The 22,978-nt window shown below is 28.3% G+C and overlaps 1 protein-coding gene across 1 annotated transcript; it reads right to left on the bottom strand.

Moving 5' to 3' along the window:
* Nucleotides 1-2,232: 2,232 nt before the first annotated feature.
* Nucleotides 2,233-22,916, bottom strand: LOC147807237 (U8-theraphotoxin-Hhn1c 1-like). Its single transcript, XM_087168671.1, has 4 exons — nucleotides 22,828-22,916; nucleotides 20,974-21,076; nucleotides 18,045-18,118; nucleotides 2,233-3,262 (listed from the first exon to the last, which is right to left on the bottom strand). The coding sequence occupies exons 1-4, from the start codon at nucleotides 22,855-22,857 to the stop codon at nucleotides 3,188-3,190; spliced, it is 282 nt and encodes a 93-aa protein (XP_087024797.1). The 5' UTR covers nucleotides 22,858-22,916; the 3' UTR covers nucleotides 2,233-3,187.
* Between the last annotated feature and the right edge of the window lie 62 nt (nucleotides 22,917-22,978).

The raw sequence follows: 22,978 nt of genomic DNA, 5'->3' as shown, positions 1-22,978 counted from the left end.
ACAATTATTTATAAATAGTATTAGAATTTGATACATTGAGGTCCCATTATTCCTTTTGTATAATTTATATAATTTAAGCCATGGATTAGCCAAATGCTGTAATACAGTAAAATTTGGTGGCAGTTTTAGCTTGCCTCTGTGTGAAGTGTAAATAAATATACATAAACTAATCTTGCAGGTTGTGAAAAATGTTATTAATTCCTTCCAAATACTGAGAGTAGCCAGCCTAGAATCTATTGCTAATGAACATTAGAAATGCAGATATTTATATACAATTTGCATCACTTGTCAAAACATTACAATGTATATAGGCATAGATATTTTAGTTCAGTATTAATTGTAATATTATGTAAAAGCTTATTGAAATAATATTTAAATATTTTGAAGAAAATCGTTATAAGGAACGAAAATACAATTGCGTATTATTCAATATTCAATTTGATTCCATTGTAAGTTTAACATTTCTCCCTTGTTTTACAGTAATCTTGAGATACACCATGCGTATTCTAAAATATTAAAAAAATATATCCAAAAATATCCATACATATGAAATAACCAAAAATACCATATTTGACGCTGTAAGTGAGAATTTGAAATTTCCCGATATCAAAACCTGTTTTCTTACAGTTCAATGTAAATGAAAATGAAATCCTTTTCTGAATTAAATTTTTCGTTTCAAAGGTATTTTCATTATAAAACCCACTAAAATTTGAACTAAATTTAAGCAAACTAATTAAATAGAAGCTAATTAACTAATAACAAACTAATTGACTAAAAAAATTACTTGGTACTTCTTTCAGAAATGGAAGAAACTAAAAATAAGTCGCACAATTGTTTAGTAATAAGCCAACAACGCTAGCCATTTTACTAAATTGTTCATAATTATTCTGTAATTTGTGAATAAAAATTCAATAATTAGTGAAAAAACGCAGCAGTTATTAAATGTTAATTGAATAATAGTATGCAATAGTAAAATCTATGTTATTACATATTCATTTTGAAATCCCTTCACCATATTATCTAAAAGTTATTTAGAACATTCATTCTTATAAGTATTTAGTAATGAATTGAAAATTAACATACATTATGAATACAATATTACCTTTGTAGTTGATACAATGATTAATATGTAATTTGACCATTTAATTATATCTATAAAATATGATCGAAATATTTTGATAAATATAAAAAAATTCTTTGCATAAATATAAAAAAAATTTAATTCTACTATGTCATTTCACACAAAACATTGAAGGAAACGATATATTTTTAGTTTCTTACGAAACTCGATAGTTTTTTTCCAAGTCCTTGCTCATTTATTTTTACTTATTTAAAAATGAAGTATTAAATACTACCTTGGAAATTTAATCACTTTATTAAACTAGATAGCAATTAAGAAATCTTTAGAACTGTTTTGGTATTATTATGAAGTCGTATACAGATATCAAAGAAATATATCTGAGTCTTTAATACATCTATCACAATAAACAGCTGTGCATCTTCCAAAATAAAAAAAATCATTACGATCCTAAAAAAATTTGACCGATTCTAGAAATATCAGCGACCTACGTTTTCTGATTCTATTTCTAGAAAGCTGATAATTTTTAAGTTCGATAAATTTTTAACTGTTTTTCGGACAGGGAAAAAAAATTTAACGCAAATAAAATAGCTTTTTAATCCACATCAACCATTCTCCTCCTAGACTAGACCAACGAAACAGGGTTGCCCGATGCTGTAAGATAAGGTGTTACGCATTAATAGGTCGGATTTCCATATTTGGGATTTTCAAAGCATTTATTCTCGACCACGCCAAGCTGTGCCTATAGTGTGAGTCTTTCCTGGAGTATGCACCGGAATCTAATCGCCACTCTTTGTATGCAATAATAAATTTTTTAAAAATACCAATTTTTGTGTTACTATTTTAATAATCTTTTCCAATAAAGCTAGACAGTAGACTACTCTTAAGTCCCAATTCCTTGTAAATTACCACGTCTGCCCACTGTTCCCCTTAGTTGTAAATCATTAATGGCTGTTGTCAACAAGCGGGTGGGTGACTACTTTGGTTTGCCTGTGAAGAGACCGAGAATGAACGATATAAATTCTTTTTATACTGTCTCATCATAGAATGCATGACTTCGCAGGCATGCCGTTGGGCAACTAAAGCGTGGAAGCCTTCCCCTCATTATCAAAATTGTGATGGCATGTCTTCGGATCATCAGGTATGCTTCCCAGACTATCATGAATAGATTTACGCTTCGTAAATAAAGTACTTTTACTTCCTTGCAAATAAACGGAATAGGAAAAAAAACGAGAATAATTTTCCTTAATTATATGTATTGCCTCTGAATTTTCTGGAGTCTATTTATTTGTAAGACGCTTTGATTGTCTTGTATTTATAAGCAAAAACAGAAAAGTTTCTTAATCTTAATTAACTCAATATTTTCATTCGTTACCATGTCGATTAAAAGAGGAAGCACCATTGCGGTTCATTACAGTTTTTAATACATAGTTTATTAATTTAATGAAAATTACGTGTGCTATTTTTATAATTACGTGTGCATAATTTTACAGTTCTAAGAGAATAATCGTTAGAAAAACAATTTTTTTACAATTAGATATGAAAAAATAAAATTCACCATCACTAGGAAGTATAGCTTTTATTCAGATAATAATGATTTTTTTAGAATTAACTTAGCTTGAATCAAAATTAAAATTGTTTTTGTTTTTCAAAATAAATTTTAAGCTTTATAAGTAATTCCACACAAATGACTATTCATTTTTTACTGATTTTATAGAACTCCATTAATTTCATGTCAAGCATCTGAACATAATCATATATAATTATCTAAGCAATAAATTTCGCATAAACTTTGTTTATAAACAAATTCGGTACAATACATGTAAAAAAAACTTATGAAATTGTAGAAATTCAGTTAATTCATTAAAATTACGCTGCTAATTAATAGATTACGGCATAGTAACATTTACTAGGTGTTATTAAACATGAGAAGTTATGTTGCATAATTTTGGTAAAATTGATGTTTTAAATCTTCAAATGATTGATATTTTATTAACTCGAATTTTTAGAATGATACAGAAAGATTTTATAGTTGAATTTGTTATTAAGAAAATCAGACTTTTTATTAATTTTTCTTTAATTCTGTCTTTTTCGTAGTGCTAATTTTTCTCAATTTTCCGATTCAGGGACTTTCTCTCCTCCGTCTAAGTCTCCTCTATCTGTTCTCATACAAATTCCAGTTGTCTAAAAGGGAACAATAACATGGAATACTTAGAAATGTACAAATAAAATGCAATCCGATATCTGGATTTTTCAATAAAAAATCTTGATTATGAAATTGTAAAATATGTGATGTAAATTATGCATTTTAAAATATGCATCTTAAATCATAGTATAGTTGATATTTCAAGTGAAATTACCAAATATTAGCAAAATTTACCGGCAAAACATGAATGTTAAAATATTTTCTTAATTTGCTTCACTCAATTAGTATAAGTTCAGAAAGCAGCTCATAAATATATATATACATATATATATATATATATATATATATATATATATATATATATATATATATATATATATATATATATATATATATATATATATATATATATATATATATATATATATATATATATATATATATATATATATATATATATATATATATAATATATATATATATATATATATATATATATATATATATATATATATATATATATATATATATATATATATATATATATATGTTACCGGCAAGGTATGAAATCCGGCATTGTATAGAATGCCTAAAATTAGTCGGCAAAGTATGAAGTGATTTATATTTCTCACATTTCCTAGGCATTCTATAGATTGCCAAATGAGAAACCGACAAGGTATAAAATACATCTCCCATTCGTTTCAAATATCACTTGGCAAGGCTCGTGACTTTCAACGTGTGGCTCGTGACTTTTGACTAATAACAAAAATTATTTTTTTACTGTGCTACATGGAAATGGAAAAATTTAATGAAATGTAATTCAAAATGTCATTCAAGCCTGCCATGTTGCAACAAGTAGGTTAATTTCATATTTTTAACATGAAAATTTTGTTTCCCTTAATAAGAAAGGCTTAAATTTTGTTTCGCATAACTTTTTAATTTTCTTTCCACATTTTTAATACATGTTTTTCAATGGCACTCTCAGTATTTTTTCAGAATAACATTTTTATTTTTGAGAAATGCATGTTACTGTGAATGAGCAAAATCGGTAGTTTTATATTTATTCGATATTTTAATACTTAATGACGAAAGATTAGTAGAAACATCAGTGTAGGGTATACCGGGCAAATGTATACCGAGCAATGGCACTTGACCTTAAAAAAACTTCAGTGTCTAATCTATCATCAGTAAGTATTAAAATATCGAATAAATGTAGTTATATTCACGAATAAATTAATATCATATCGGATGTAATAAATATTTCGGACATTCACCTAAGCGATTAATTTGATTGTCAGCATTCACCAGTGAAATTCAACAACCACCGATTTCGCTCATTCACAGTAACATGCACATCGTTTACATAATAACCTCATCAGGACGTTTATTTCATACTTTGTCGAAATAGCATCCGGCATTGTATAGAATGCCTAGGCATTCTATACAATGCCTAGGCAAAGTATGTAATACTTCTCACATTTCATACTTTGCCTAAAAACGTTAGGCATTCTATACAATGCCGGCGTTTTATACTTTGCCGGTAACATATATATATATATATATGGGTCATTCTCACGAAAACTGTCATTTTTCAGTTCATAAAATCCCAAAAAAGTAAAGTGAATAAAAAGCTCTGAAACTTTTTATATTAATAGAAATATATAATGGCATTATAAAGAAAGTATATATCCTATAAATTATACTTAATATTTAAATTAATTAATTTTTTAAATAATTAATTTATAATTTATTAATTTAAAATAATTAATAATTAATTAAATAATTTAATAAATAAATAAATTAATTTAATAAATTAATTAATTAATTTTTTAATTTATTTTTCAAATTAATTAATAAGTAAATTAATTATTTTCAGTATTTAAAAAGTGAGGGAATGACACTAAAAGTGAGGGAATGATATTTTATTTTAATACATGTTTTGATCTAAGTTACATCTACCTAAAGTTTGAAAATGATAACATACTAAGTATATCTAATATTTATTATAATTTAGTCTTATATATTTAATAGTTTTTACAGGTTTGGGAAATAAAATTGGCTGGCACGATTGAACAAAAAAAAATTTAATAATATACTTATCTTGAGTCATTCCCTCACTTCAGCGTCATTCCCTCACTTTATACACTAGTGAGGGAATGACGAATTCAATAAAATTTAAAAATAACAGTTAGGCCTAATTAATTTCTGAAGTCAATCGCATACAATTATATTCATACAAGAAAGTAACATATAATTATCCACTTTCTCGATGAAGTTGTATTTTATTTTACTCTAAAAAATTGCATGAGGGAATGACAACTGTAAAAAATTTTACCTGGTTTGATTCATTCAAATTTATTCCACAGCAAAGCTTCTTTAAGTTGAAGATGGAAACATACTGCAATTTTGTTCTATGATGCCAGTTGTTAACTTCTGAAGTTTTTATTAAAATATTTTTATTCTAAGAAGATTGCAGGTGATAAGAACATTGTTGTGAGGGAATGACGCGAAACACTGGGGACAACGTTTAAAATAGTGCCGTGTTAATATTTTTATCAGAAATTAAATTTAAAATTGATTTTCTGAATTCTATATTTCAGTATTCTGAAATAAAAAACACGAATTTGTAAAAAAAAAAAAAAAAAAATTATTTCAGAAACAATTTTTTTCTTTTTTTAAATCAGCAGTGGGGACAAGTGAGGGAATGACATATTGGTATATTTTAATTACCTAAAATAAATAAAAAATAAAAATTTATAATTTTATTTTTATTCTTTTGTTAGCTTGCATTCTGTTGGACACTTTCCATGAATTTTTTTTTTTCGTAAGCTGTAAAACAAACATAAAATATACTGGGGACATGAAAATGACTGTTTTTGTGAGACTGTTTTATATATATATATATATATATATATATATATATATATATATATATATATATATATATATATATATATATATATATATGGGTTGTAAATTAAATAGTGGCAACTTAACCTTGAAACTCACAAAAGGGCGCGCATGCGTAAATAGGGTATGAGTGTGGTGAGGTGGCGCTGTTGTCGATGTGTAGAGTGCAAAAAACAGTCGATTTGCTTAGAAGGGTAGTTGTTGCGTGGCGTTAAAGTGAGGAGTTTCGTTTCCATCGTTCTAAAGCATGTTGTGAAAAGGCTAAATGACGAAAAAAGACGAGATGCTAGAATCCATCGTGCTACTGTCCTATATGGTAAAGCATTTGCTAATCCTTCCACTAATCCTCGATAGCATTCTGTTGCATTTTTGCCACGGGCAACCTCGATTGTAAGCCACGACCGCTGATCACCTTTTGAAAACATGCTTTAGAGCGATGGAAACGAAACTCCTCACTTTAACGCCACACAGCAACTACCCTTCTAAGCTAATCGACTTTTTTTTGCACTCTACACATCGACAACAGCCCCACCTCACAACTCCCATATCTAATTTGCGCATGCCCGTCCTTCTGTGAGTTTAAAGGTTAAGTTGCCACTATTTAATATATATATATATATATATATATATATATATATATATATATATATATATATATATATATATATATAAAATGAGTGAAATGATAACACATAGCCAATCATCAGAGGCGTATCTATGGAAAGAAGGGCCTATGGCAAATCTCGCACTGGCGCCCTTCCTAAAATATTTATAATCTCTTTTTTTATGTGATGCGAAATAAAAGCGTTGTTTGAAGTATTTAAGCCTTTTGGCAATATTGCAAAAAGAGCCGCGGTGGCTCAGGCGATAGAGCATTCACCTTCCAACGAGGTGAGCCGGGTTCGATTCCCAGCGATGACTGCTCGACACGATTTCCGTATCCGGCTTGCACCTACCACGGTGCTGACGTAAAATATCGTCTTTGACGGATCATTGGTTATCCTTGCCGTCAGACTAACCGCAAAAGGCTTTCGTGATCCTCCTCTCCATGTAACGCAAATGCGGATTAGTTCAATAAAAAAAGTGCTCCGCGAAAGCAAATTTCTCCAAAATGCTCGATACAGGCGTTCTCTTGTCTTCTGAATCGGGTTCAAAATTACAAGGCTACGAAGTTGAACAGCAGCAGTCGCAAACTCAAACAATTGGATCGGCTGTTCAACAACGTTTATAAAATTTTCCAAAAAGATTGCAACGCAATTTTTTTTAATAGATTAATAAATAAATAAAAATTAACTACAACAATAAAATGATCTCTTTTTAATTATAATGCATTCAAGTGTGTTCGAAATCAGCATTAGTTAGAAAAAAAAAAGTCTGCTTTATCATATTTAAAGAAGATTCTCTTGCGTTTCTTCAACTGTCAATAACAATTCTAACAATTTGTTTAATTAAGCAACAAATACAATTAGGTAACAAAAATACGCACGCACAACAAATGTCTCTGAATTAAAGAAGAACTATAACATAACCAGATGATTACCCATTATTTTCAAAATTTAAACTGAATAAAATTAATTGTTTTTAGAAATAATCATGCTTTGCTAATACCAAAACAATAAAATCATCGCGATATAACAAATTCATTAAAGATCACAGTGTAAATAATTACGATTTGTTATGACAATTACAAATAAAATAGCTACAATCAAATTTTATAACTTCGTTAGCTTTTTATTTACAAAAAACCGATGGTCTTAATATAATTAAGTTTTACAAACATTATATAATAACCGATAATAAGAAAAAATATACATATAGTAATTAATACAGAACTCTAGACAAAATAGCGACAATAATACATTCTTTAATGAGAAATAAATTAGAGGAAGTTGACGTCTTAGTTTAAGAATATTTAGAAATAATTGATTTTTTAACAGTGAAAAAAAAAAGGCAAAAAGTTAAGAAATAGACCAAAAAAAATCAAATTATAAAAAATTTTCTTCGCATCAGAATGGAACAAATTAGAGAAAAAGCAGAAAAAAATTAAACAGATTTGAATCACTACCCTGATAACTTTTGATATAATAATCAGATCTTCACGTTCTTCTCATGTCAATGGTTCAAGGAGGTGACTGAAAATATGCTAATTAATAAGTGCAGGGACAATATTTCAAGTTACGAAATCAGACACTAAAACGTACTTTCTCTGAGTAAACATGCCATTTTTTTGACTGATTTGGATTTCTGTACCCCTAAGTATTGGGGGTAGTCACAATATGAGAAGTAACTCGAGAGCTTTTAATCGAATTTTAAAAAAATTTTCCCATAATTATAAAGGTCCTTTGTTAAAAAATAACTTTTCGTAAATATTTATTATTTTATTTATAATAGTCGTAAAAAAATTCAATTGTTAGATGTACATTTTTTACATTGTTTTAAAAAATACTACATTTTAGCGAAATTGATCAAATAGTCAAATTTATAGTCAAATAGTCAAATTTATAGTCAATAGTCAAAATAGAAATCAAATTTTAAATATCCGACTTTTTTTCAATTCTATTTCTCAGGAATCCTAACTCCATATTCAAACAACATGAATTTAGACCAACCTGTATAACAGGGATAAAAACTTTCTTTTAAAAAACAATCAAAATTAATTAGCTTTAAAATTTGCTTTTTAGGAAGAAGAGAAATATAAGTGATTGGAATATTTGAGGAAAAGAGGGCTTTTTTTGTATCTTTATGAAAATACATTATAAGAATGCGTATACTTCATTATTAAACAAGCTCTAATTTTTCAAATATTTAAAATGCTTATTGTTTTTTTTATGTTCTTAAAATAAAGATAATTATTTAATGAAAAATAATTATTGTGATTGCTACTTTATTGATTTTTTTTTTCAAGTAATATAATATGTAGTGATATAAACATAATGTAAGTGATATGTATTGTAAAAGACTTATAAAATTAAAAAAAAAATAATTATTTAATCTAATTTTTCTTTTTCTTTTTTTGAAAAGGGAAGAAAATTGTAATCTGAAATAAAATAAAAGATATAGGGGCAAGAAAGAAGACAAAATTTTGCACCCGAGATGCTATGGAAGCGTGTTCCATAACTCGAAGAAAGGTTGATAAATATTAAATAAGTGTAATTTAAAAGTACAAAACAAACACGTCTTTATGAATTAAAAAAAATCAATTTGTAAGTAAAAGGATTATTGAAACTTGCACTTAAAGCATTGTTCCTTAATATAACCCTTCAAAGAAAAGAAGGGAAAAAAACAATTGGTTAAACTCAAAATCTATCTATTTATGAATAGAAAGAAAAACATTTATCGGTTGTTGGAAACTATTTGCTGAACGTAATGAATGTTACGTAATAAACACAAAATTATTTACTTATCGCAATTATTTTTCAGGAAAATTAAAAAAATATATTCCCACTAACATTAGAAATTTTAACATTCGCTGTTTTTTTTATTACATATTATTTATAATTATAATGCATTAACGAGTATTTAATTATACAATATATAATTATTAATACAAAAAATCTATGTGCATATTAAATGTACTGTCATAAAACAGTAACAATAAAAACTAAAAAATATTATAAATTCTAATTTATAGCATTAAAAGGAGGGAGAGCAAATGTCCCACTCGATCTACACATACAGAGATGCTAACTTGCAACTTAATGGGCAACTTCTTTCTACTGGTAGCAAAATTTATGTTTTAATGTTTTATTCTTGGTTTATGTAAATCTGATTTAAAATTATATTTTCCGCCACTACGTATGTATAATTCGAAATTTTCCATGAAATACAATTTTACTCCAGTTACCTTGTGGTAAGAATTTCAAATTTTACCAATATCATCTAAAATTTTGCAAGGTTTAGTTTTTAACTCTCTACCACTTAATAAAATATTTCGGAGAAATCTTACATCCCTGCATATAGACATCATTTCTAGAAAATATAACGAACGCATATAACGGTATTAATAATTTAAGTATAATGCATTAATTTAAATATTTAGGAAATGATTACTTACAATCAAAGAAAATCCTTGTAGTACACGTTGTTTTCTTAAATCTATGAACCAACTATAAAAGTCCAGAAGCTGCATCAAAATAGATTATAAAAATCTAAAGACTTTAAATATTTGATTTTCTTGGCTTAAATCTTGAAACATTAACTAAAACGAGCAGAATTTTTTGTATGAGCACCTAACTACTTATAACGCCTGCCCTTTATTTTTCAAAATAGTGGAAAGTATTCATTATTAAATCGTCCCATTGGTTTAAATTATTTGTAGAGAGCGAGTCATCAGAGGAACCTCCTATTTTTAGTATTTCACACTTTAGTGGAGGTGATTCCCACCATGGGTGGTAAAAATCTCTCCTGTTGAGGAAGAATTTACGCTAATTTATAGAAGGGGCTCTACTTGAAATCTATTCAGCAAATTCCGTAAACGTTTTTCAAAGAGATTTTAACCCCTGATAAAATTTAAGATTTACAAGCATTTCACTACAGAATAATTAGTCTAAGCAAGACTGGGACACCCCATGGTTTTCACATCTCTCTGTGCTCTGGTCATCACCATCTGGCCATCTGGTTTTTCTGCCTGAAGGGGTTCCATTCATTTCCTCCCCCGAAAATTGTTCTTTTAACTGGAGGTCTCACTTTTCTTAAGATAAGGGGAGAAAAATTTCTTTACGTTTGTCACCAACTTTTGAACTTCCAAAGTTTCTTTCGTTCGCCTTTCACTTTTTTAGTCTGTTGTACTACTAATTTTTTCATATAGATAAATATTTTAAATTTAAAGATTCAGCTTATATTATTATAATTTATATTTAACGTATAGCACTTTCAATTATACATAAATAATATCAAATAATCTAAGTAGAAAAGCATTTTTTCCAAATAAATTATTTTAAATTTAATTGACTGTCTAAGTAAACTATTTTAGATTAAAGAAATCAATAAATATTATTTTTAGGATTTGTTTTCTGTTTTTATCATCTTATTATAAAAAAGGACACGATTTTAAACAAATACGTTATGTATTGCCGAGGAAAAAGGCATTGACTTATATCTATATATTTGCTACTCAAGAGCTATAACATCATGCATAGTACTGCAATACGCATTCAATACAATTCTACAATATACATTCTTAATGCTAGTACATATTCCATACTTTTGTAATCTAAATTATGTTATTAAGTTAATTATTTTATTTTTATATGTAACCATTATTTTTTGTGGCTATTTTAGTGTTTTTTTTTTGTCTCTTGTGCAATATTATAGTTTGACTCTGAGTTACAGTTTCAATAAAGTCTTATAAATAATGTCTTGCTTGTTTATAATATTGGGAACTTCAATATTTATAACTCTTACTCGTGAATAACCCTTTTGAATGAACATTATTAAACTGTTTATTTTATCATCGTTTATACCTGGAAAAAAAAATGTTTGTTTTTTCGTTTTCCTCAAAAAATTTTACGTTAAGTTTGTGCTTTATTTTTCGTTTTTAGTAGAAAAAATGAAATTAATAATACACTAAAAAAAGAAGAAAAAAAGAAAATTCCCTGTAATTTTCTATAATGAATAATGAGCTTACATTTTGTCTTTTCATTTTATCAGCGATAACTTAAATTCTTTCTATTACAGCTTTGACGTATCGTGAAGCAATAAGAAGCTACATTTTAGAAAAAAATAAGTTTAAATTCCTTTTAATTTAAATATGGGAGCCGCGATGGCTCAGGGGATAGAGCGTTCGCCTTGCAATGAGGCGAACCGAGTTCGAATCCCAGTTGATACAAATTCCGCACCCGGCTTGCACCGACCACAGTGCTGACGTGAAATATCATGGAAATATCCTCAGTTGTAGACGGATCATGGGTTAGAGTTCCCTTCCCGTCAGGCTTACCGTGGGAGATTCTCGTGGTCTTTCTCTCTATGTAACGCAAATGCGGGTTAGCTCCACGAAGGCAAATTTCTCCCATTTCTCGATATAGGAGTTCCCTTGTCTTCTGGATTGGGTTCAAAATTACAAGGCTACGGAATTAGGTCGGCTGTTTAACGACGGTTATAAAATTAAATATGGGGCAAAACGTCTTTTTGTCAAAGGATTTTGATCGACATTAGATGTTAAATATTTAGGAAATTCTCTGAAATTAAAAATATTTTTATTGGAAAGTATCAAAAAGTTAGTAAAGAGAGTTATAATTATAATTATTAAAAACTCTGCATTATTCTTTAAATTACGATATTATAATTAAAATTTGGTTTTTGCCGAAATCATCGTAAATATAATAGTAGAAAAGAAAAAGCTACTTTTTATTACTGATTTATTTTAGTATTTATCTTGAATGTATTCATGAATATAAAGTTTTTTTTATTTATTTCGAATCCTCTGTTGCTCAACTTGAAAGTATAATGAAAGAAAAAGTGTCTAGTGAATGAATGCAGAAACGTGTATGAATTGTTATCACACAGACGTCAAGTTGTTTAAAAAGAAATGTGGAATGTTTTTTTTTCTTATTTCCCCCATTTTTTTTAAATGTTGAATCCAATATAACAACTTAGATTTCCCGCACTTTTCGAGTTATGTAAAAGCGCTGGAAACCTTGGCCCTCCCATTATCCCTAACTGAGGTGGTCTATGAGTTTTCAAACGAAGTTATTAAAAAAATGAAAAACAGTGGGAGGTTAAAATTGTTTAACGCTCGTCACCTACTTTGTTTTTATTATTAGCGGTTCCCTTTCATATTTCACTCCCCCAGTTATAAAAAGAGTTCCTCGAAAGACCTCGATGTCTTCTTTTCGAGCCCTCGAGGAAAGGTTAAATGTTGGATGCTTTTTTTAATTCTGCCATAACTTGAAGAAAAAAAATTAGTAAAATTTTTAATTAAAAAAATAATCGTTGATGTTGATTGATTTTGCGCCTTTTTGAAATAATGCGCCCATGGCATTCGCCATACTTGCCATACCCTAGATACGCCACTGCCAATCATAAAGGACTTGCGCTTAGTAACGCACAAAACAGCCAAGCAAAATTGAGAACGCATGAGTGGGAAAAGATAATAATTTTTAATAATGTTGTCTGCTGAATTGTTACAACTAAACTTGACAGATAAAGTTTGTTGAAATTTTTATTTTGTTTTGAGTATGTCTAATGATGGTGTACAAGTTTTACATTGTTGTCCGTGCATTTTTATTGGCGTGGTCACGTGGTAGGATCCAGTTTTCCCCCATTCATTTCAATACTGTTTTGGTTGTCACCAGCATAAAACTAATAAAAGTCGTAAAGGTATTGTTTATCCATAAAAATTTCTGTATCCCTTATTTAAAGTTATTTCCCAGTACAGCTATTATTACGTTTTTAATTCAATTTTTGAGTTTAAAACTAAGAGAATAGTTCTATTTTTTATTATTATTATAATGAGCTACATTTTAAGATAAAGTTTGTTAGATAGATCATCAAATCTTATTAACCGTTTAACAGTTATTATTGTTGTGCAAATAACGTTAATATACTGTAATAAGTTACAGTTAAAGAGATATGTTAAATGATTTATAACTTAATGATCAGCTTCATGCGTATTGAGATGCAAGCAAAAATAGTATTTAATATATCCGCCCATTTGGTAAGTGAAAATTTTAAATTACAGTTGTAAACTCATCAAATTTGTTTGAACAATATATTGTTATAACTATATATTGTTATAACAGTATAATTGTTATTTTAAAAAATGATTACATTGAAAAATTACTTCTGCTTACCAATAGATCTAAATATTTATAATACTAATAGATAATAATATTTGGACGTGGTAAGTAGAGGCACAAACGTAAGCAAACAGAATTTCCTTTACTGCATATATGATAAGTGAATAATTTTAACTTTAGTGGAAAATGTGTTCTGCCCAAAAACGACAATAATTGCGAAGCAATTATTGTCGTTGTGTGTGTGTGTGTGTGTGTGTGTGTGTGTGTGTGTGTGTGTGTGTGTGTGTGTGTGTGTGTGTGTGTGTGCGTGCGTGCGTGCGTGCGTGCGTGCGTGCGTGCGTGCGTGCGTGCGTGCGTGCGTGCGTGCGTGCGTGCGTGCGTGCGTGCGTGCGTGCGTGCGTGCGTGCGTGCGTGCGTGCGTGTGTGTGTGTGTGTGTGTTAGCTTATAGCTCTATTTGATTAAATATAGTTTATTGTTTGTACTTTATTATTTATTTTTCATTTGCTACTTCAGCAAATAAAAAATTCTTGTTGTTTATTGAATTTATTCAATAAACAAAATAAACAACTTACGTCCGTATTCACCAACACAGATTACCTCCGGGTAATCTATGGGTAAGGGTAAAATCACGAGTTTAGTGCGAAACGTTATTCTCCAGCCGAAATTTCGCCACGAGTTTCATCGACAGTTCTGACTCTCCGGGTAACCCTCCGTTTTTGCTGAGTTATCGGAGGGTAACCTATTCACGAGGAGCATGTAAACAAAAGAGATGGAGGATTCTATCGCTGCGTTTGAGCTTGAAAATCTTGAATTTCTTGAAACTGTTGAAAGAAGGGAAAGATATGTCCCAACTATCAGAAATAATGACCTAGAAGAATTAGATGAAACATGCTTTTTTGAAAGATATCGTTTCTGAAAACCGACGATTGAAGAACTGATCTCCAAAATTGGCAGTAAGTTGGAATCTGATACAGATCGGAACAATGGCTTAACTCCAACGGAAAAAGTTTTAACTGCTGTAAGATTTCATGCATTTGGAAACCAGCAAATAACATGTTCATATTATATAACAGCACGTGTTTATATTATATACAAAGTCACATGGTTTTACCTTGCCCAATCAAAGGCCTCGTTATATTTCCTGCAAGAGTTAAACTCGAGTTGTGAAATCCTTTGTTGAAAACGGTTGGAGAATAAAAAGCGAGGGTTAATCCGAAAGTAACTCTGAACCGTGGATATTCCAATCCCAGAGTTACTCTTGAATTTAACTCGGCGTGGTAAATACGGGTGTTAGTGGACTACGTCAGCAAATTAATATTTCAAAATGTATCTGATACCACGTATTCATTAGGCTAATGGTAATTTACTTAAAATGTATTTCGATAGGAGTAAATAATTTGAAATCAAACGGTAATTGAAATTTAAAATCTAGGGTAATTGATTGAGACTGCGGAATTGAACACTGATAGTTGTCAACTGAAAATAGGATTGGCTGTTCAAGACTGATTTTCAAAATAAAATTAAAATGATACTAAATCAACGTTGATAATTGGGTATAATATAGCCTACGTCACAGGTTGTGTTGTTCCTACTAAATTTAACCCATGAACGGCATTTTCTGCGAGCCTAACTTCAAGCCACAAATAAACAAACGAAGTGTTCGATCGTTTAAATAGCTGCTCGCCAGATTTTATTGCATTATAAAGAAAAGTTATTGAAACTAAATACAACTAAATAAACAACAACAACTAAAGCAAATAACAACAACTACTAATAACAATAACTAAATAAACAACAACTAAATTCCATTCGTTTAGCATTGCGTCATATGTTGTTCCTACTAAATCGAAGTAGTTGTGTTTTTTTCATATTATACCCAATTATATGTATTAAAAGCAAAGCAAAGTTAATGAAAAAAGGGTTAATGGGTAATTTGCTTAGGGGAACCGTAGAAAATCGCTATACCCAGGTCAGGTTTAAATGATTTTTGTAATTTGTACTACTGGTATTATGATAATTGGTGCAGTTTTAATATGCATTTTTCTCCGGATTTCTCCTAGGCTAAAAAATATTTTTCCAGTGGTAGAAAAAATAGTGTAATGATATTTTAATGAATTACAGTTTTTTTTCATCATTAGATTTAAGTATTTCAAACACCTATTTATATAAAGGCCAGATAGATAAATGTTTAGGATTCAAAGTCTTTATCAAACTCTAAAAAAAAATTTTGTCATTATTTTAACTTAAGCTAGATGCCACTGATGAGCTTCAGAAGTGCAATGCAAGAGAAGTACCAAATATACTGATACGTAATATATATATATATATATATATATATATATATATATATATATATATATATATATATATATATATATATATATATATATATATAATAAAAAAAAATACAAGAAAACACGAAGTTAATGTATAAATACTTGTGCATACATCCATTTCGGGATACCCAACTAAAGTAATAAAATTTTATATAAAATCATTGAATTAATTGTATATTTTTTGGATATATTTACTAAACATTTTTTTGTTAATTTATATAATTTTCCCATGTGCAAATCCATTTTGGGTAAATCCATTGCCAAAATTATTTACTAAACAATTTCTTTGTTAATTTGTATAATTTTTCCATGTGCAAATCCATTTCGGGCAAATCCGTGTTATAATCATCTATTAAAAATTTTTTTCTTTGATAATTTATATAAAATTTTTCCATGTGCTAATCCATTTCGTGCAAATCCGTGGCTAAAATTATTTGCAAAACAGGCAATTTATGTTTCTCTTTTCTATTCTATATTTTTTCTTAAATAAACATCTATTTTCTAAAACTATTTATGGTCAATTTTTGAAATTATCCAGTATAATATTACCTTGCACACATCCATTTCGGGCCCATCCTTGGTAACTAACAAATCAATGCACAGAATAACAAATCACTTCAGCAGTGCAGTAAGAACGGCACTTTAAAGCCCTCTAGTTACACTCAATTTGCGCTTTTGTTTTCATATTTTGTAATCTGGCAATCTTAATGCGAAAGTATTTTTAAATCATTCTTGAAAAATTTCCTGTTCATGTAAGTAGATCTGATTTCGCTACTCGCTTTATAGTCCATTTTTTATACTGTTTTTTTCCTTTTATTTTATTTTATTTTCTGCTTTTACATGGTTATTTTTACTTTTTGTGTTCTATTTTATTTGTTGTAATTTTTGTAAAAACATTTTTTAAGTGCTCCTCACACTATTGCATTAATATATTTTGCTTTGGCTTTATTGATGCAATATCAGAAAGCACTCTGTTTCGCGGATATAATCGTTTGGGCTGATGAAAAGATTATATCTTTTTTTTCCGGTTTTTCAAATAAAATTTCGTCCTTTTTTTTTCTTTGTTTTATCTTCTTTTATATATATATATATATATATATATATATATATATATATTTGCCGTTGGTTTATTAAAAATTTAAGGTCCACACATGGATATGGAGCTAGTGTAAAAGTTTGTGACTCAATTTTGATGCTTGCTAGTGAAATTTTAAATTCACAGATTTCTAAATAAATAAATATTTTTACTTAAGGCTAATATTTATTAAAAAAAATCAAGCTAATCATACTTCAAATAAATAAACATTTTTAAAAAAAAACAGTCAGTTTTAATTTAAATATTACATGATTACGTAAAATAAAGCTTGCTTCTAATCTAAATTGCATGCAATCATGGATCATATGATTGGATACAAGCATGCCGTCTTTAATCAATACTTTCAACCTCAAATAAGAACGACAAACTTTATTTTCGTAAAGTTTATTTGAGTTGAGAATTAGGGTGAAAGAAATATGTGATTTCTTATTATTTTATTTCTAAAAAATTAGAGAAGATTAGATAGTTCGAACCTCATTTTTTTCCAATTTCTACTATTGTCAAATTAAAAACAATATTTATGAATTATATGAAAAAATAACTAACTCAAATGTAACATATGATTTTAACGAGAAAAATAACTATACAATATCATTTATGTTAAACTTTAAGATTGAAACATTGACACACTTTTTAAAATAAAAGTTGTATTTAAAAAATAAACAAAATATCGAAAAAAATATTGAAAAATTTAATTTTACTTCAATTGATCTATCTATTGAAAAATAGAACTGCACTTACGTCATTATTAGGAACGCAAATCAAATCTTCTGCGCAAATGCAATATTTTCGTTGGAAATTGTCGCACTTATCACCTTAAAAGAATAAATATATTGCATAAAACTAATAATAGTAGTTATTGTGCTGTTTAAATTTGAACAGCTATATATGTTTTCATAATTCCAGGGAAATCACACACCCACACATCACTAGATGCATTTTTAACTTTTATTGTTAAATATTTATTACTCTCACTGTATAAATTGAATTCACACTGTTTTGAACAACAGGAATTTCTTTCGATATTAAAAACTGGTAGGTACACGAGTATTTTTCAAAATTCCTGCATCTCAATTCTATAATACAGAATTCTTATGCCTTCAATTTCAGGAGCTTTTTTACGATTTTTACTTACTGAATTTCCTTAAAAACTTCAAGTCTTACATTTAAAATTATATTCGGTTTTAGAAAAATATACTAAATGTACTACGGAGTTAAAAAATTTGCATTTCATGCTAGTTCAAGAATTTTTAACTGTCTAACTTGAAAAACAATGACATAAAAGTCAGTCTGCTGCCAGCTGAAATGCAACTACGATGTTAAAATTTAACATGTTTCATTTTATAATTTAAAGCAAGTTTCTTCTCTTTTTCTTTTTTCAAATTAAAAATATATTAAAAAATACTGGAATTTTGAATACATTGTTTGTGATTTTCTTTTCTAACTTTGATGCTTTAAATTAAATACCAACTATTTATTGTAGAAAAAAAATTTCTCCCGAGATTTCTATTCCGTAATCTAACCCTTATATTGGTGTCAAAAGAAAAAAAGAGAGACAAACGTAAGATGCTGCCAATTATAAATCTTAACAATTATATTAAAATTCGTAAACCATTAAAAAAAATTCATACAAGAGTAATAAAACCCCTTCCCTATTTAAATTGCATTATAATTTTACTCGATTTTTTCGTATTGAGTTACACAATCTAAATTCTTTAGATAACGTTCTTTTTTTCACGAACAAATGATAATTTTTTTCAAATCCCGGTAAACGTTCATTTCGTTATGATGATCATATTGACTAAATTTTTATACATAAAACTTGAATTCATTAATAATAAAGTGTTATATATAGTGTATATAGTATATTATATAGTGTGAACTATTTGAATACTTAATTCAAATAGTTCACACTATATAATATATTGAATGCTTACACTATAATGTTCACACTATATAATATATTGAACTATTGAATGCTTAATAAAGTGTTCTTTCTTTCTGCTGTGGAAATAATTAACTTTCGAGAAAAAAACAATGATGAATGACTAATAATCATGAAGGTTTGTAGGTTAAGCGAATAGGGGGAGGATCTTCCTGGACAATTTACAAATTTCGATTTTTTCCATATATTTGAACGCTATGGAAATTCTGCGCTTCCTTTATTATAAGTCATATCTTACTGAGAAATTTGATACATCTTCAATTCAGAGCATATGTAAGAATCAAAACAGCAAACTGTCCTTCAGAAATATACGTGAAACACGTCCGGTGCTGCTTAGGTTCTTAACTAGCTTCATAGGTTCTTAACTTAGGTAAGAACCTAAGAAGGTTCACAAATGTGTGTGGGGGTGCGTGGGGAGTTGTCGTGCGTGCGAGCGTGTGTAATATAGAATGCCTCATACGAGTCTTTTTAATCTAAATCATAAGCACAAAATAACTTCTCTTATTAATTTTAAGATGTAGATGTCGCTCTTTCACAAAGAGCCAAGAAAAGTCAAGACGCCAACTAAAAGTTTATTTTCTGAAATCAATGGGTAATAAATCTGAGAAAAATGCTTGTTAAGAAAATCCCAAAAAATTCCCTATCGTCTGAATGATATCACGTTTCAAAAATCAAAATCTTTAAATTTTCACATTTGAATGAATTTGGTTAAGTTAAGCATATTCTTACAAGCCTTTTAGAATCCTTGTTTAAATATCAGTAGCCAGCGAAAATGCGTGACTTTTTCATATTTTCATAGCTAGATAAATCTGTGCAAAATTCCAACATTTCTGCTATGGGAAATCATCATTGCCATCGATGGTAAAATCCGAAGTAAGATGTTAAATAAGCTTAACACAAATTAATAAGAAGCCTATTTATTTGAATTACCAAAACCCTGTAGGATTATTCAGCCTTCATATCAACTTATTTTATGAGTTTTTGCATTTGCAGTTATGCACAGTAAGAAAAAATTATTATTATTATTATAATTCTTAATTTAATTCATTAATATTTCATTTGTTTTATCCTTTTTATTTTTGTTGTGTTATATATATATATGCATATAAAAGTCAATTATTAATAAATGCAATAAATATGCAATAAATAACTGATCATGCCGTCATAACGAATTACTTAATTTTTACCTGTGCACTTTATTGATGCCAGGTAAACGAAATCCTAACCATGTCGATTGAAGTCGATTTTAGAAACTAAAAGTACAATGAAGTTTTCTGATAAAAAAAAATTTATGTTATCTATTAGTTGAATTCGAACAAGACAAGTAGCAAATTAATAATTTATTAAAATAATAATAATTGCGTAAACAATAAACATCTGGCTTCGGAAGACTTAAGAATTTACAAATCGCTAGAGTAAAGGTAGTATAAATCAAAAATTAAAATTTTCATAAATTTAAACTTCATAACTAAATAATAATTAGGCCTATCAACTTGGCTTTGCTTGCATTTTATCTAAATTGCAAACAAGTACAACAGTAGAATTTTTATTTATTTTGAACAAAAGCAAGAAAAAATGTAGATTTCTTTCGTATTTATCCCCATTTTTTTCTTGTGGTGGTTTGATAGGAGGGTTTGATTGATTCAGATATATTTCAACTACGTGGGGGGAAATCACAAGTCTTTGTTTGTGATTAGGTATTAGAATAGGGATCATTATAATTACCTTCTGATGCAAGTGGTTTACATCTTTTAAATAATACGTATCGACCAGCACAGCAAAAACCCTCATCACATGGTGCATTTAAATTACAAAATTGGCCAGCAGTCTTTGGAAAATACATCAGAAATAAAAAGAAAAATATATTATTCCAGAAATCATTTTCAAGAAAAAGAAAACATTTGTTTGGCACATTTTAGTAATTTTATTTAAAAAGCTCAACAAAACATATCTAAAGTGTGTCTGCGTTTGTGGCAGCAAATCTGCTCACAATAATGTGCGTAATACCCAACATAAGTAGACAGTGTTTTTTTTCACAGTATAATTAAATATCTATTCCTTTCATAAACTGAAATTACAAGATTGATTTAGTAGCGTATTAAGCTAAACGCAAATTTTAACAGGCTTCCTTTTTCTTTCCTTTAGTTTTTAATCACAGATGTTTTTTTCTTTCTTTTTTTAAGAAAATCGATAGAAATTTGAAAATAATTAATGTTGCTCTTATTTGAGTTCTGATAGAAAATAATTTAATGTATGCCCCTTAAAAAATGAATAATTTTTTTAATATGAAATCTTTTGATTCTTTTTTTAAAGATATTTTTAATAACACTCGTGTTGCAAAACCCTTATTCTACAGATCAGTTTATTAAGAATGAAGTAATATTAGAGTTAGGGTATTATTACGAATTTTAACAACAACTTAAAATTTAAGGAAGTAACACAATAACACAGAGAAATTCATAAGCAGTTTTTACTCGAATTTTAGAGCATATGAAAAGTTACCCCTTTTTTTCAATGCGAAGCAAAAATGACAACACTGGTCTTTACAGTTTTTAAGCCCCGCTAATACAAAAAGCTTAAATACTAGCTTGATTGCTGATTTTTAGCTTTATTTTTATCAATTTTAATTAAATTTATGAAATTCATTGTAATCGTTTAGTTATTTGTTTAATTTAGCTCTATGAAATGTCAACATGTCAATACCTACAAAGCAGGATTTAACATAAGAACAGCGGGATTTTGGCCTTATCTGAAACAACCATTTGGGGTTATTCCAAAGTAAAATTTTTTTAATTGACTAATATTGTTCAAAATGCAATATATAAGAGTTTTTAGATATTAAAAAATATATTTTATGTTATTGACAATATAGTGAATTATTGTATTGCTGAAGAGACAATCAAAATATGAAAAAATGGATAAATATGACAACCAAAGCTGACGTCTTCAGGGGGTACCAGCTCCGGAAGTCATGAAAACAAAACCTTTTTTATCCAGAGAGCAAGACAAAAGTCTAAAATGTCCCTATAGCTTAAACTAAATTGTAATTGAATTAAAAAATATTATTTATGTACTAAAGAGCAAAATTAAGGGAGAAAAGATATTTGTTTTATTCCAGGAACCGTAAGAAATTGCCAAACTATTAATGGCGCCAATAATGCTTTATCAATTTTAAAAATCAGTACAATTTACTGTATTCCCTAACCCAATAACCAAAATTACTATAGATTTAGATAATTAACGTCAATAAAAGTAAAGCTAATTTTTACAATTCCCCTAAAAAAAATGCACTTTAGGGGAATTGTAAAAATTCGCCTTACTATTATTGACGTTAATTATCTAAATTTTTGTAATTTTGGTTATTGGGTTTGGGAATACAGTAAATGGTACTGATTTCATAGCGAGAATCCTTCTCGAAATACTGTGGTAATAGGTTTATATTAAAGAGGATAATTGCCGAAAAAATTGCTTTACTGATTTACATTTTTGCAATAAGAAGTTCGTTTTGAGCAACAGAATCAGTCCGCATTTTTCTCTTAATTTTCTAATAGAATTAGTTATATTATTTTTAGTACTTACACAGATGAATGCCAAGCTCAATAGTATCATGAAAACCAAGGAATTTCATTTCTTATCGTAGCTGATAGCCGTCCTTAATGATGCGTTATATTTTCTTCTGCCCGTTATTTCTCTTTTATATACCTACGTTAAAAATGTAAAAATAGATGTG

The sequence above is a fragment of the Parasteatoda tepidariorum genome, chromosome 7, assembly GCF_982258835.1.
Source record: "Parasteatoda tepidariorum strain Cologne lab strain chromosome 7, Ptep-v5.0, whole genome shotgun sequence".
NCBI lineage: Eukaryota > Metazoa > Arthropoda > Arachnida > Araneae > Theridiidae > Parasteatoda > Parasteatoda tepidariorum.
This window is presented reverse-complemented; position numbering and strand designations above follow the sequence as displayed.

Coding starts and splice junctions, on each gene's coding strand:
- LOC147807237 (XM_087168671.1), bottom strand. CDS start 22,857: ATGATACTATTGAGCTTGGCATTCATCTGT. Junction 21,077..22,827: donor TGAGCTTGGCATTCATCTGT/GTAAGTACTAAA, acceptor TATTTTCCAAAG/ACTGCTGGCCAATTTTGTAA. Junction 3,263..18,044: donor TTTGCGTTCCTAATAATGAC/GTAAGTGCAGTT, acceptor GTTCCCTTTTAG/ACAACTGGAATTTGTATGAG.